The 15877-nt window shown below is 33.9% G+C and overlaps 1 protein-coding gene across 8 annotated transcripts in view; it reads right to left on the bottom strand.

Moving 5' to 3' along the window:
- The window catches only part of NBEAL1 (neurobeachin like 1), a 192880-nt gene that overhangs the window by 46813 nt on the left and 130190 nt on the right, over window positions 1–15877 (bottom strand). For all 8 annotated transcript variants that reach the window (XM_047720851.1, XM_047720847.1, XM_047720846.1 and 5 more), the window contains 7 exons: window positions 11181–11329; window positions 10009–10142; window positions 8296–8397; window positions 6633–6728; window positions 6126–6250; window positions 3628–3768; window positions 67–197 (listed from right to left, as the gene is read on the bottom strand). In XM_047720851.1, coding sequence (XP_047576807.1) covers window positions 67–197; window positions 3628–3768; window positions 6126–6250; window positions 6633–6728; window positions 8296–8397; window positions 10009–10142; window positions 11181–11329 — 878 coding nt within the window. The remainder of the gene's footprint in view (window positions 1–66; window positions 198–3627; window positions 3769–6125; window positions 6251–6632; window positions 6729–8295; window positions 8398–10008; window positions 10143–11180; window positions 11330–15877) is intronic.

The raw sequence follows: 15877 nt of genomic DNA, 5'->3' as shown, positions 1-15877 counted from the left end.
AAGGTATTTTTCAGGATCCTTCACTGGGACCCATTGAGTCAAAATTCTTAATCTCTCATTTCTTACGATTTTGATTTTCCAAAAACTCCGGGAAATAGAAGAATTCGGGAATAAGCTCCTTCACATCATATGCATTGTCCATGAGAGCCTGCCAGGTGGCAGGGATGGAATGGAACTGTCGATCTGCGCAGTCAAACCTGCATGTGGAGATTGACAGAGAACAATGAGTAAATTTCAGTGAGAGCAACAATAGCCATGAAACAAGCCTTACACTCCCTTCAGGTTCCTAATGATTAGAGCCTCTCTCTCATTCACCTTTCTCTTAATGTCTAAAAACACAATTTAGGAGGCACTTAGGTGGCTCAGTCAGTTTAAGTGTCTGCCTTTGGCTCAGGTCATGATCCCAGGGGGATCCGGCCCCCCATCAGGTTCCCTATTCAGCAGGGAGCCTACTTCTCCCTCTCCTACTCCCCGTTTGTGCTCTCCCTCTCTCTGTCAAATAAATAAATAAAATATTTTAAATTAAATTAAATTAAAATACAATTTGTTTTTCGTACTTACGATAATATGATACATTCATATGATAATCTTTCATATTTTGTTGCCAGGAACTAAATACTACAACTTTTTTTTGAAGTTTTTATTTATTTATTTGAGAGAGAGAGAGAGCGTGAGAGTGGAGTGGCAGGCAATAGGGGACAATGAGGGCAGAGGGAGAGGAAGAAGCAGGCTCCCGGCTGAGCAGGGAACCCTATGCGGGGCTCAATCCCAGGACCTGGGAACATGACCCAAGCCGAAGGCAGACACTTAAGCGATGGAGCCACCCAGGCACCCCTCACTTTAACTTTAATCACTAGTATCATTTTAGTTAGAAGAGCTGAAAACCAAATCACACTGGAGAAAATTTTTAAGTAATTAAATGTAAACCTAAGAGACTTTTAAAGAAAGGCCTAATTTTTGCTGAGTAAAATTCATTACTGAGAGTGAATAAACATTATTTGGATATTTTAGATTCACAGAATTTAATTGTCATTATTAATATACATGGTTAACAGATCCATAGGAGAGCTGCTGATTTAATCCTCTATACAAACTCTTCTAAAAACCAGAGGGTGAGTTAGGGAAATGGTTCTTTTTATAATATATATTAAATATTAATATATAAATATATGATATATTAAATATATATACTTATATATAAAAGTTTTATATTTTAAAAATATTTTTTATATTTTACTTGCATATACTATTATCTGATTTTATTTTTAAGTTCCACCACAGGCCTATGGTAGTTAAAGAAGCTCAAGTAGTCATGCTGCGATTTTATTATACTGTTTTTACGTATTTTCCATTCACAAAAAGCATAAACCCCTGCTTAATCTCCTTTGATATTGTTTTCCTGGATTTACTTAGTAATACCTACCAATCTTGGTTTGAGGTGGAGCTGAACTTAGCAGAATTCTGAATTTAATTGCGGTCAATGATTGGGTCATCAATAAAGTCTAATAATGGTGTATCCAAATTCAAGGAGATATAGTTTTAATGGCAGAAGTTTTTGTTTGGGAGAACTGCTTTACTGAGATATAATTCACATACAATTCACAATTCAATGTTTTCATATATTCATGAGTTGTGGAACAATCACCACAATCAATTTTGAACATTTCCATCACTCCTAAAAGAAACCTTGTATCTATTAGCAGTTACTCTCTATCCATCCTACCTCAACTCTGGCAACTGCGAATCTACTTTCTATGGGATACTGCATGTAAATCATACAGCATGTGGCTTTTTATGTCTAGTTTATTACATTTAGCATACTGTTTTTGAGGATCATTCATGTTGCAACATGTATCTTTCATTCATTTTATCTACTCATGCCAGGTAATACTCTGTTGTATGGATATACCACATTTTATTTATTCTTTTATCACCTGACAAACAACCTTTGGGCTGTTTTTACTTTTTGGCTATTACAAATAATGCTGCTATGTACACCTTATATAAGTTTTTGTGTGAACATATGTTTTCAATTATTGTGGGTGTATAGCTAAGAATGGAATTACTAGGTCAGGATAATTTTATGTTTAACCCTTTGAAGAACTTTGAAGAACTGCCAAACTGTTTTCCACAGAGGCTACAGCATTTTTCATTTCCGCAGGCAGTACATAAGGGTTCTAGCTTCTTAGCATGCTCATCAACACTAGGTATTACCTGTCTTTTTTATCATAGCCATCCTTGGAGGTGTGAAGAGGTTATCTCAATTTGGTTTTGATTTGAATTTCCCTGATGACTAAGGATATTCAGCATCTTTTCATATGTTTCTTGGACATTTGTATATCTTCTTTGGAGAAATGTCCATTCAGATCCGTTGTTCAGTTTTTAATTGGGTTATTTATCTATCATTGCACTGTAAAGATTATTGTATTGTAGACTTCAAGTCCCTTAGCAGATTATACAACCTACAAATATTTTCCTCGCCTGAATGGGTTGCCTTTTCCATTCTTGATGGAGTCTTTTGAAGCAGATAATCTATTTCTGAAGCCTTGTAGTAAAATCACTAATTTTAAAATCATTAAAAGCTGAAAAGACCCAGTTATACCTTAATGGGGAGAAAACTACCTGCTGTCGTGTGTATGTAACATTTGGAGATGGTTAATGTGATCACAGGGACAGAGTCTCTTCTTGAAAGCCAAGGCTTATTGCACTAAAGATAGGAGTAAGGTTAATTTTGAGAGATAAAGACTATATGCATGGAGAATAGAATAGGCAATAGAATAGGCAATAGTTTACATAGCTCGATTGGGTGCATAGGGAAGGCGAAATAGTAATGTTAAAGAATAAGGCAATACGGAGATAAAATGTAAGTAAGTAGGAAGCTATAGAGAGGATACATTGGAAAACCGAGGATTCATAAAGAAATTTGTTTCTTTAAGATTATCAGGAGGGGCGCCTGGGTGGCTCAGTGGGTTAAGCCGCTGCCTTCGGCTCAGGTCATGATCCCAGGTCCTGGGTTCGAGCCCCACATCGGGCTTTCTGCTCAGCGGGGAGCCTGCTTCCTCCTCTCTCTCTGCCTGCCTCTCTGCCTACTTGTGATTTCTCTCTGTCAAATAAATAAATAAAATCTTTAAAAAAAAAAAAAAAGATTATCAGGAAAGTGTGAACATAATATATTATAATTCTGAGAGGTAATATGATAATACAGTGGAATCATAGACCTGTGTGGATTATGTAAGAGCCCCTCATTCCTCCTCATTTTTATTCTTTAATAAAATATTTTAAAGAGGACCACACAGGCATTGGTTAGGTTTAAATCTCTGGTACTAGGTCTAAATCAGTTCAAACTCTCAGTCTCTGGCAGGTACCTAAAACCAGTAAGAATCACAAAGCTACACTAGATAACCGTAAAAAGGAATTCTCCTTAAAGGTCATCTGTGTAAGTCAGTTGGAGTGACTTATTCTCAAACTAGTTTGGCTGTTTTTATTTAGAGGCTATTAAATGAAATAAATCTAATAGAGGAGACTAAAACTGATAAGGCCCTGTTATACAGTACATGACACAAAGGCAAAGAGTTTTCAATGCTAACATGTGGTCTTAAGAAAATAGCTTATTTACCCAAAACATACCTTCCACTCTGAAGCTGGATGTGGAGGGTGGTGAATGGTTCTGTACGAATAAGATAGTGCATAACCCCAGCAGAATTTGAATAGTGAGTACCATAATGAAATTTATCAATAGTTCCCATGGGATCCTCAAAATTTTCATATCTAAAAAAAGAAACTAAACTTTTATAACCATAATAGTAATACTAAATTAGGACATAAGGTTGTAGTGCATTGCTAAAAACATAGTTTTTAAGAAGTCTTTATTAATATTCATTACTTACATATTCATATCATCATACCAAGTTAATAAATGAAAAAAATTATTCATTAATACTTTATCTGAATGTAGTATTACTAGAAACAGTAATACTGTGTTTCATATTATGCAATAATACATATTCACTGTAGATAAATTAGAAAACACAGAGTACCAAAAAAGGAGAAACTTAAAATCAAGCAGAGATAATTAACATTAACATTTTGATGAAAATCTGTCACCCTTAATGTATAAGTTAGTACACAAATGTATTTCAATGTAAAAGTGCTATACATAATACATTGTTCACAACCTATTTTTTCATTTAGCAGTTTTCTATTTGTCTTTCCAAATGACTGAATAGTCTACTTTTTAACAGCACCTGGTATTTATAACAGTAACATACAAATGTATGACAATTTAACCATTTCTTTAGTTTTGGATATAAAGGGTTATTTGATTTTTCTGCTACCATAAGCAATGTGATAATGAGACATTCTTTTGTGGACAACATAATGGAAGAAAATATGGAGGATCAGTCAAGAATTGTGGAAATGAATGTCTATTAATTAAAGGAAAAAAAGAAGGTTGTCTAGGAAGGAAGATGATGGATAGGAAGACCTAAAATAGATAAAAAGGAAAGGATATATATATATATATATATATATATATATATATATAGTTAATTCTATAAGCACTACCAATATGTAATTGTTTTGAATGGTGGTTTGAATATTGACATCTGAATTAGTGGGTACAAAATCTGAATAAGAAGAGTTTTGGGGGGTGCCTAGGTGGCTCAGTGGGTTAAAGCCTCGGCCTTCAGCTCAGGTCATGATCCCAGGATCCTGGGATCAAGCCCCTCATCGGGCTCTCTGCTCCCCGGAGAGCCTGCCTCCCTCCCTCTCTCTCTGCCTGCTTCTGCCTACTTGTGATCTCTGTCAAATAAGTAAATAAATAAACCTTAAAAAAATTTTTTTTCAGCTTTAACTTGATCTGCAAAAAAAAAAAAATTTTTTTTTTCTACATTGTCAAAAAAAAAAAAAAGTTTTTTGGAGGAAATAAACACAAACTTTTCAAACCAAAACAGTAATTAGTTCATCGAGTTGAGGCCAATTTCCTTTTACGCAGAAATCATTAATATTCAGGAGAATAAAAAGCTTTCAGGTCAAAGTCATATCCATCTATGTAAAAATATACACTATTAAAATTTAAAACAGTGTTTCCTGTGGAACAGTATTTTTTTTTTTTTAAGATTTTTTTAATTTATTTATTTGACAGAGAGATAGATCACAAGTAGGCAGAGAGGCAGTCAGAGAGAGAGGAGGAAGCAGGCTCCCCGCTGAGCAGAGAGCCCGATGCGGGCCTCGATCCCAGGACTCTGGGACCATGACCTGAGCCGAAGGCAGAGGCTTTAACCCACTGAGCCACCCAGGCGCCCGTGGAACAGTATTTTTAAAAGCTTGTTTTTTTGTTATTGTCAAAAAAGTTTGACTAATGGTGGTGAGGTTACATATATACAGAATTCCACTAGTAAATCAAATCAAGTATCAAACACTACAGAGTCCTAAGATAGATTTGCAGATAAAATGAAAAAAAAAAAGTACTTTCAAATAAATCTACATTATTTGTTTGCAAAATAGTTTTTTGCATTTAATGTAAGTCATTACTGACAATTCATCCACAATTTCACATGGAGAAAAAGGGAAATTAAAATTAGATTATTCTTTTTTACCTGTCAGCAGCTTGCTTTGAAGAAAAAAATTGTAAGACATTCACAGGATAGATCATAAATATACAGAATTATAAAAATTCCTTTCCTTATTAAAAGATAGCAACTTTCTACACATTTCAGTATACTTTATTCACATTATTTGTGAATCATAGGTTAGTATTAATTTTATATCTACCAAAGTATTGTATTAAATTAAAGGTATTTTTTCATGTTGATTAGGAGGTTAATAAGGCTAAAATATCTGGGAAGAAAAATTACCCTTCAGCACATATAAAAGGTGAAAAGAAACTCTAAACAAAATCAATTTAAATTGGCACAGAAGTGAAATTAACTGAATATAGGTAAGATACTTGAGGGATAATCATATATTTTCAAGAAGATACAGTGAAGGGATTATCAGACTGATTACCAAAAACAGTTGTGCATTTAAGAAAAGTAACACTTGGTTGGCCATATTAGAAATCAATGCAAATTCAAAATACCATCAAAAGTGATGGGTATCTTTCAAAAGGGATAAAATGCACTTACTTTTCTCGCATGGCTTTGGCATTTTTATCATTAACTACCCCAATTGGTTTGGAAAGATCTCGAAATACTGATGGGTTATTAAGGTCCAACTCTTCTGAAGTATAATCTTGTAAAATCCAGGGAAACTAAAAAAGAGCCACGATTTACAATTTAGACATTCCTTTCCAGAGAAGTTGTAATATCAAATGCTTATCTAAAGACAAAAAGGGTTAATCTTTAAAAATATTTTTCCGTTTCAAATGTTTATTCATCTTCAGTTCCATAACCAGAAGCATTATTTCCTATAATTCCACTGGAATATTTTCAATGAAGTGGAAAAAAAAGCTTTTATTATTTAAATACTCATGTTTATATACGTTTTGAAGATAGCAGGTAGAAAATATACAAAAGGCAAAAACAGTTTTTTATCTTTTTTAAAGATGACAAATAATCATCATACACATACATTTTTAGTGTATTATAAAACTGAAAGGCAATACCATATTTAGAGATTTCTATAAAACTTACCACAGGATACTGAGCAAGGTCATTATAGGTTCGTCCTGCCATTGTATTTATTTGAATGAGGTAGTCAAAATTTGATATCTCTCTGTTCACCCATTTCTAGATAGTACAAAAAGCAAAATCAGAACTAACTTAAATTTTTAGAAGTTAGTAACTATTACTGATAGTACTAACATAATCTTTTGTTCCCATTATCTTCATCATCTTACTAATAAAAGGAATGGGACTTCAAAAAAGGCTTAAATCAATAAACTTTTCCTAAATTTCTTTCCTTTAAAAACTGATCTTTAGAAAAGGAAGAGAAAATCAAACATAAATTTTTATTATAGTCAAAAAATGCAAAAGAGTTCTTTTTTCCAATTAAGTTATTTAAATATCTCAAAAATGTCAATTAGGACTGTCCAACATGGAAAATTTTGTTATAAACTGATATTTTCAGAAGTGCACATATTAAAGAAAAGCATCCTAATGTACTAAAATGATCTGTAAATTTTAAATAAATATTATCTAACTATTCGCAGAGAACTAACTGCCTTGAGATTTTACCACATTAGATAATTTCCTAAAGAAAAACATAATCACCATTTTCTTTTAATCACTAGCCTATTAATTACTTACACAGTCTGGGTATGCTTGAGAATTTTGCTGACAGATTAACATTCACTTTTAAGTGTACTGTTTGCCTTAAGCAAATAATACGCTTAAGGGAATGGTGAGAAATGAATCTATATATATAGATTTAATAGAAAGCCCAATTATAATTATACTTGAGTGCTAACTTTAGAAGTACTTTAACAAATAAAGTTTATTCCACAAAAAATTAGCAAATACCCCATTAAATAAAGCTTATTCCACAAGCAATACAAAAGAATTGCTGATGATTTCTGAACAAGAGCAACACTTCAGATTATGATTAAAGCATATGGAAGAGGGAGACCTAATTTAGAGACCTAAATTAGCAGACTATTGCCAGTTCTGGAAAACAAAAAAACAACGGCCTTTCCTTGGATGTTGGTAGTAGAAATTCAAGATATATTGGGATATAGGTGAGAACAAAATATACAAGAGCATTAATCAGATTTGGCTAATAGATGAACTGATTTTTTTTTCCTTTTTCCCCCATGGGGTCTTTTGTATTTTCCCACATATTACCTCATGCATAGATAAATTTTATTATTAGAAAAACCCAACAAGGGGTGCCTGAGTGGCCCAGTGGTTAAGTGTCTGCCTTCGACTCAGGTCATGACCCCAGGGTCCTGGGATTGAGGCTTGCAGCAGGCTCCCTGATCAGTGGGAAGCAGGCTTCTCCCTCTCCCACACCCCTGCTTGTATTGCCTCTCAAGCTCTCAAGCTTGTATTATCTCTCTGTGTCAAATAAATAAACAAAATATTAAAGACAAGAAAAAGAAAACCCCAGCAAGCCCACCTGTTATATTTTAAAAAGTAAAATTATTAAAATAGAAGAATTTGTAAGATATACCCCATGAACCAAATGGTATGGGAGCTGAAAGATAGGACACAGTGTTAGTGAAACAGAAAGATTCAAAGATAATTCAAAAGATCAATTTGAATGGAAGAATGGTTGTAATAACCAAAATAAAATAATCAGAAGAGGAAAAAGCCTGAAATATAATATGAACATTACAACAGTGTTAAAATTTCCTACCTGTGTCAATCCAGATGCTTTGAATAATTCCTGTGGTGATCTGGTACCATAACTATTTGGAGAATGAAGTGACAATAGTCTACTATATACTTTGTTTCTAACCTATAAAAAACAGTATTTTACAGTTTAAAAATTGATCAAGACAAATCGGGATTGCGACTTTTGTAACTGCTTTATTGAAATACATTTCACATACCACAAAATTTACCCTTTTAGAGAAGATAATTCAGTGGGCTTTTTTTTATATATATATATATTCAAAGAGCTGTGCAACCATAAACTCAATCTAACTCTGGAACATTTTCGTCATCCTTGAAAGAAACTTCATGCTCACTAGTCATCAACCCCCCAATTCTTACTCCCTCTCATTCCCTGAAAACCACTAATCTACTTCCTGCCTCTACAAATCTGCCTCTTCTGGACATTTCTCTTTAATAGAGGATTATGGCTTTAACTACTCTACTAGGTTTGGTGAAGTCAAGCTATATATATTTTTGAAGAAATTACAGGGTATAATGGAATGATCAGCAGATACTGAATCAGAAAATAAGCTGGAGTCCAATTCCAACTCAGTCCTGTCATTTACTAATCATACTCGCAAATCAATTACTTTACTGAGTCTCATTTATACATTAAACATAATAATCTCTACCCTTACAGTTTTCTGAATTCCTCAAGGCTATACAAATAAAGGAATAAAATTCATCTTTGAACTTCAGTTTCCTCACCTATTAAAAAAGGAGTAACAGAATTTGCCACAGTGAATCTGAAGGTTGCTATAAAGGTTAGAACCATATATAAATGTGCTTTAAAAACTATAAATAAAGTTATACAAATAAATATACAGTATTCAACAGGAACATGGTTGGTTTAATTATATGACACAGATTCCTAATAAACACAAGCTTTGTATATTCCTACTGGGAAATTTTATTTTTAATAGTAAAAAAAATATCCTTTTGTAAAAATACAGAAATGCCCTTTAAACCTCTGAACAAAATCAGCTGTAAGTAAACCTGGATCCCACAAATGAACAGAAACTTAGTTACTGACTGTGCTAATCCAGATCATCTCCGAAGCAGATGAAGAAAATGGAACTGAATATTCAAGGATTTTATTAGGAGAGAAGCCTGTGACAGAAAATGAAGAGAGAGCTAGGCAAGACAGGAGACCTATCAGAAACTGATGCAAGTGTCGCCCAAAGCGAGTAACAGAGGGAAGGAAGGTTGGGGGCAAGCATCCCAAGTAACGTGCTGAAGAGAAATAGCTAGTATCCTGATCCAGATAATCAGGCTTCAAGGGTAATCTCTTAACCACTTACACTATTCCAGAATTTACTCTATTCCCAGAAGAAATACCTGCCTCATTATTATTTAACTGAACTGAACCCAATCTCATAAATCCTATCATATCCTATATATTGCATATTATTTCACAACTGGATATTGCGTGAGGCACCTATTGGCTGACACACAGTATTTTACTGATTTATCTACTCATAGATTAAAAACTGAAAACAAGCACCCTAAAAAATACTCAAACATAAATCGCCCCCAAATTAATTTACTCCTTAGCTCCTAAGGCACATGTTTTTTCCTCTATTATTTTGACTTCACAAATGAGTAGAGTCCAAAGTTTCATTATAGCTCACCAACCAGAAAATTACTTCAAGCTAATACTCTGGGACTTCCAGAAAGGCAGCATCTTACATACCTCTTTTTTGAAATTGAGAAAGTAGTTGGATTGGTCAACATGAAAAATCTCAAGAGCTGATCTCCTTAAATTATAACGCCGCAGGTGAATCTCTCGAACTTGAGAATGAGGCCACTTGAAATCAAAGCCTACTCCTAAAAACAGAAGAAATCTTGTGACCAAGGTACCATATGAAGTTCCTCATGTTATGCAGAAAATATCTCCTAGTTCCTGACAAAAGTAGCACTTAAGGAAAAGGAATTAAATTTCTGTTTCACAGAAATCATTTGTTAAATTTAGTGGATGTTTAAATGGCTTCTTTCATTTACTTTTTTGAGAGAGAGAGAGAGAGAGAGAGAGAGCGAGCGTGCAACATGCATGCAGGGGGTGGGGGGTTGCAAAAGAAGGGGGAGAGAGAGAGAATCTTAAGCAGTCTCCACACCCAGCATGGAAGCGGCTCGGGCTCAATCTCAAAACCCTGAGATCATGACCTAAGTGAAATCAACAGTAGGATGCTTAAGTGTCTGAGTCACTCAGGAGCCTGTAAATGGTTTAAAACTTTAAAAAAATTCTATAGCTGTTCCCCTTCCTTCTCATGAGAACAGAGAATAATCCTGATTATTATATCTCAAAAACATGTTTTCCTTTTCTCTTTATGTTGGCATTTTAGATTTAAATATCCTTTTTCTTTTCAAAGGACTAGGTGAGAAACTGATGGAAATAAATGTACAAATAAAATTAAGATTGCATTTTATAAAAACTTTACAGCAATCTCCTTTCATCAAAACCATTAAAAACATTAATAAAAAAGCATTCCTGGGGCACCTGGGTGGCTCAGTGGGTTAAGCCTCTGCCTTTGGCTCAGGTCATGATCTCAGGGTCCTGGGATCGAGTCCCGCATCGGGCTCTCTGCTTGGCAGGGAGCCTGCTTCCTCCTCTCTCTCTCTGCCTGCCTCTCTGCCTACTTGTGATCTCTGTCTGTCAAATAAATAAAATCTTTAAAAAAAAAAAAAAAGCATTCCTTTTAATACACTGTTGAATAATAAATTGAATCCCATATTGACTTTGTATTTCTCCTTTTAGATGATAGACCACAATTCCAGTCCTATCTTATTATTTTCTTCTCATTAGTATTTGATAAACTGGATACTTAACTAATGAACAACAGAACTTATTCCCCCAGAACTCCTCACCATCTTCTTTTTCAATGCTGCAATCATAGAAGTAAATGTGTTGAGTAGTGATTTCTAATCTGCCAGGAATTACGTCAATTATTGTAATGAGTTCACAGTCTTCTGACAACACCAATTTTTCTTTTTGATCCTGTTCTTCTTTCTCCTCACTGTAAAAACAAGTATCAACCAAACAAAAACCACTGAACAATGTATTCTGTGTAAATGGAAAAGAGTATTAAGAAAGCATAATTGCATTACTTAAAAAAATATTTTACTGCATATTAAATTACTGAAATGCTGTCCAAATGTTATTACCCAATAACCCAGTTTCCAAAAAAAAGTTTTACATTTTAATTGTATGTGACCCATTAAAACAAAACATAGTGAATCTTTAAGACTACTGGCAGAGAACAATTCAAACATGCAGCAATTTGGGATTTTAGTTATATTTGGGAGACATGAATTGAGAACATATGAATCTGTGAATAAAGGACTGCATCATTAGTGATGTTTTATAAATAATTATCAGAAGCATTAATTGTAACTGATTCTCAAACTGTAAAATGAGACTTTTCAAGAGTAACTAAATCTAGGTGATGTCCCCTGACCGTGGGACTGGGGAAGATACTACTGCAATACCTTACTTAGAGTGAAGTCACCTTGTATCAAGAAAACTGCTTCACTTTAATTTTTTGGACAAGATAACTGGGAAGGGTGAGTCTTCTGATGGCTTAGGTGACTTCTGACTGCCAGATAAAGAAATAGGAACTCCTACCACTCACAGAATGCCATTCAAGTAAATCTTTCAAGCCAGGTGTTTCCTGGTCCTAGATATTTCACATCTGCCCCATTTCCAGGATAGCAATGACTAAGTCTAATTTTTCCCCCCAGGGGAGTTCCAGGAGGAAGTATCCTGGAAGTACCAAGTATCACCAACCTAACTGGTGATACTGCAGCCCATGACTTAAAGCTAAGCTTTAAAAAAAATAAGTAAATAAAAATCAAGAATGTTTTTCCTAAACAGTGAAATTCCAATATTTATAGTGATGAAATAGAGAAATAAGTGACCTAAAAGAGTAAATAATCTGAAGGTTATTTATATTTTATAAAAGAAAGGTTTTGGTTTTTTAGTTTGTAATTAATGAGACTGAATATTCACTGAATTTACTAGTCATTAAAGTGAGAAAATAAAATCCCTATTAAAAGGCTGATTAATAATATACCAAAGATAGCACCCTATATAACTAACCTTACCCAATTCCCTGAAAATTATCAAGGAAATCTTAAAAATTATTAAAATTATATGAACTTATTTATGCTAACAAACTATACTATTGAACCTGGTCAATTTATAATACTACTAAAATAAGTTCCAAAGAAATATATGGCATGTGTAGCTTATAATCCACAAAAAAGTGATGTTCAGAATAAATTATGTATTTGGGTCTTAACTACTCATTTTTGGCTGAAGGTGAATCTTTACAACAGAAAGTAAAAGGGCAGATGTGTAAATCACAAAATTTGAACATATTCCCTAAAGCACACATAATTCTACTGGCAAAGAATGGCAGTCTTTGGAACAAGGGGCTTAAATATAATCAACTAAATGATTATTGGCTGACCACCAAGCTATACTAACTAACTAAAAGGCCAGTTTTTTTTTTTCTAAACAGACTTTTTGTCTAAAAACAAAACAAAGTGAGACAAAAACCCAATGAGTACAGACATCAGTAGCAATATGCAGCAGGTAAGACATACTCCACAGAATTAGTCCAGGAAAATCACTAAACAAAAATATCACCACAATAACCACCATCAAGGAAGGGTACAGGAAACCCAAGTGGTTACAATTTATTATCTAAAATGCACAGATTTCACGAAGATTATGAGACATACAAAGAAAAGGTGAAGTATGGGCTATAAAGACAAAAGCAATAAAAAGAAACTATCTTTGGGGGACCACAGATGTTCAACTTAGTAGACAAAGACTGTAAAGTAGCTATCATAAATACATTAAAACAAGTAACGTAAACTATGTTTAAAGAACTAAAGTGCATTATGGCAACAAAGCCTATTCAAATAGAGACTGTCAATTAAGAGACAGAAATTACACGTCCACAATAGCCAAATTATGGAAAGAACCTAGATGTCTATCAACAGATGAATGCATAAAGAAGATGTGGTATATATATACAATGGAATACTATGCGGCCATCAAAAGAAATGGAATCTTGCCATTTGCAACGACATGGATGGAACTAGAGGGTATTATGCTTAGCAAAATAAGTCAATCGGAGAAAGACAACTATCATATGATCTCCCTGATATGAGGAAGTGGAGGTGCAACGTGGGGAATTTGGGGGGTAGGAAAAGAATAAATGAAACAAGATGGGATTGGGAGGGAGACAAACCATAAGAGACTCTTAATGTCACAAAACAAACTGAGGGTTGCCAGAGGGAGGGGGGTAGGGAGAGGGTGGTGGGGTTATGGACATTAGGGAGGGTATGTGCTATGATGAGTGCTGTGAAGTGTTAAACATGGAGATTCACACACCTGTACCCCTGGGGCTAATAATACATTATATGTTTATAAAAAAATTAAAAAATTATAAAAAAGAGACAGAAATTACGTACATATCTATAAAAGAAAGGACCACATGAAAAACTGTCCAATCAAAAAGCATAACTAAATGAAAAATTCACCAGAAGGACACAATAGCATATTTGAACTTGCAGAAGGCAGACCCAAGACTCTTGAAGACAGTTCAAAACAAATTGTCCAATCTGAAGCACACAAAGAAAAAAAAAAGCAGGATGAAAACACCTCAAAGCGTTATTACCATCATGGGGGAAAAAATGTGTGTAAAGGAACGCCCAGAAGGAGAAGACAGAGGAAAAAGGGCGAAACATATATTTGAAGAAATAATGCCTGACAACTTCCTAAATAACAATAACAGTAACAACAATAATAATAGCAGTAGTAGTAGTAATAATAATCTACACATCCAGGAAGATCTCATGAATATCCAAAGATATCATGGACATAAAGCCAAGGTGTTGAAAGGTAAGGACAAAAAACACAACAATACAGGACATTAAAAGGTAGTGGGATGACATATTCAAAATGCTGAAAGGAAAAAAAAACTTGTCCACTAAGAACTGTATATCCAACAAAACTATCCTTTAAAAAAAGAAAGTAATGGTTCCTAGGCAACTGGATAATCACATAAAAAAGAATGAATGTGGACTCCCATGTTATACCACATACAAAAATTAACTAAAAATGGATCAAAGACCTAAATGTAAGAGACAATATATAAAACTCTTAGAAAATGTAAAACTTCTGCACATCAATAAAATGAAGGAAAACACATTCAATGGGAGAACATTTTTTAATTCATACATCTGAAAGAACATTTATTCCTAAAATAAAGAACTATTATAACTTAATAATTAAAAGATACCCCAATTAAAAAGTGAGCAAAGGATTTGCATAAATATTTGTCCAAAAAAGATATATAAATAGTAAATAAATACATGAAAAGATGCTAGGCATCATTAGTGATTAGAAAATGCAAATTAAAATTACAAGGTACCATTTCAAATCATATAGGATAGTATAATAAGTAAACATATAAAAGAACAAACATTGGGGTAGATGTGGAGAAATTTAAATCCCCATACATTACTTGGGGGAATGTTAAACAGTGTAGTCATTGTGGAAATACTTCTATAATTCCTTAAATAAACATAGAATTACTATATGACTAACAAATTCATTCCTAGGTATATACACAATAAAAGTGAAAATGTATGTTGACACAAAGATTTGTACATGAATACTCATGAAGTATTATTTTTAATAGCCAAAAAGTAGAAATAACTATAAGTTCATCAATTGATGAATAAACAAAAGTGGTATAGCCATATGATGGAATATTATTCAACCAAAAAGGAATGAAGTACAGTTCCATGCTCCTCTATGAATGAACCTTGAATCATTATCTTGAATGAAATGAGATGGACACAAAAGCACACATATTTTAAGAAATAAATTAAATGTTGAAAACAGGCAAATCCAATAGAGACAGAAAGCAGATTAGTATTTTCCAGGGGATGTACAAAGGGGAAAATTGAGAGTGACTACTGAAAAGTACAAGATTTCCTTTCAGACTGATGGAAATGTTCTGGAATTAGTGGTAATGTTCACACTGTGAATATACTAAAACTTGTGGAACAGTACACTTTAACCTAGCAAATTTTATTTTTTTTTAAAGATTTTATTTATTTATTTGACAGAGATCACAAGTAGACAGAAAGGCAGGCAGAGAGAGAGAGAGAGAGAGAGAGAGAGAGAGGGAAGCAGGCTCCCTGCTGAGCAGAGAGCCCGATGCGGGACTCGATCCCAGGACCCTGAGATCATGACCCGAGCCAAAGGCAGCAGCTTAACCCACTGAGCCACCCAGGCGCCCCAACCTAGCAAATTTTATATACGAATCTTAATTTTCAAAAAATAGAACTCTAGTTTTTAAGAAGAAGCCAAAAATGGAGGCAAAAATAAAGACTTCCACAGATAACAAAGACTGAGAGAATATGTGGCTATCAGACCTTCCTTATAAGAAAACAACACAAATCCTTCAGGCTGAAAGGAGATGACACCAGATGTACTCTGAATGTGCACAAAGAAACAAAGTATATAAGCATGGCAATTATTT

The sequence above is a fragment of the Lutra lutra genome, chromosome 3 (genome assembly GCF_902655055.1).
Source record: "Lutra lutra chromosome 3, mLutLut1.2, whole genome shotgun sequence".
Taxonomy (NCBI): domain Eukaryota; kingdom Metazoa; phylum Chordata; class Mammalia; order Carnivora; family Mustelidae; genus Lutra; species Lutra lutra.
The sequence above is the reverse complement of the archived record's forward strand: the minus strand, read 5'-3'. Positions and strand labels throughout refer to the sequence as shown.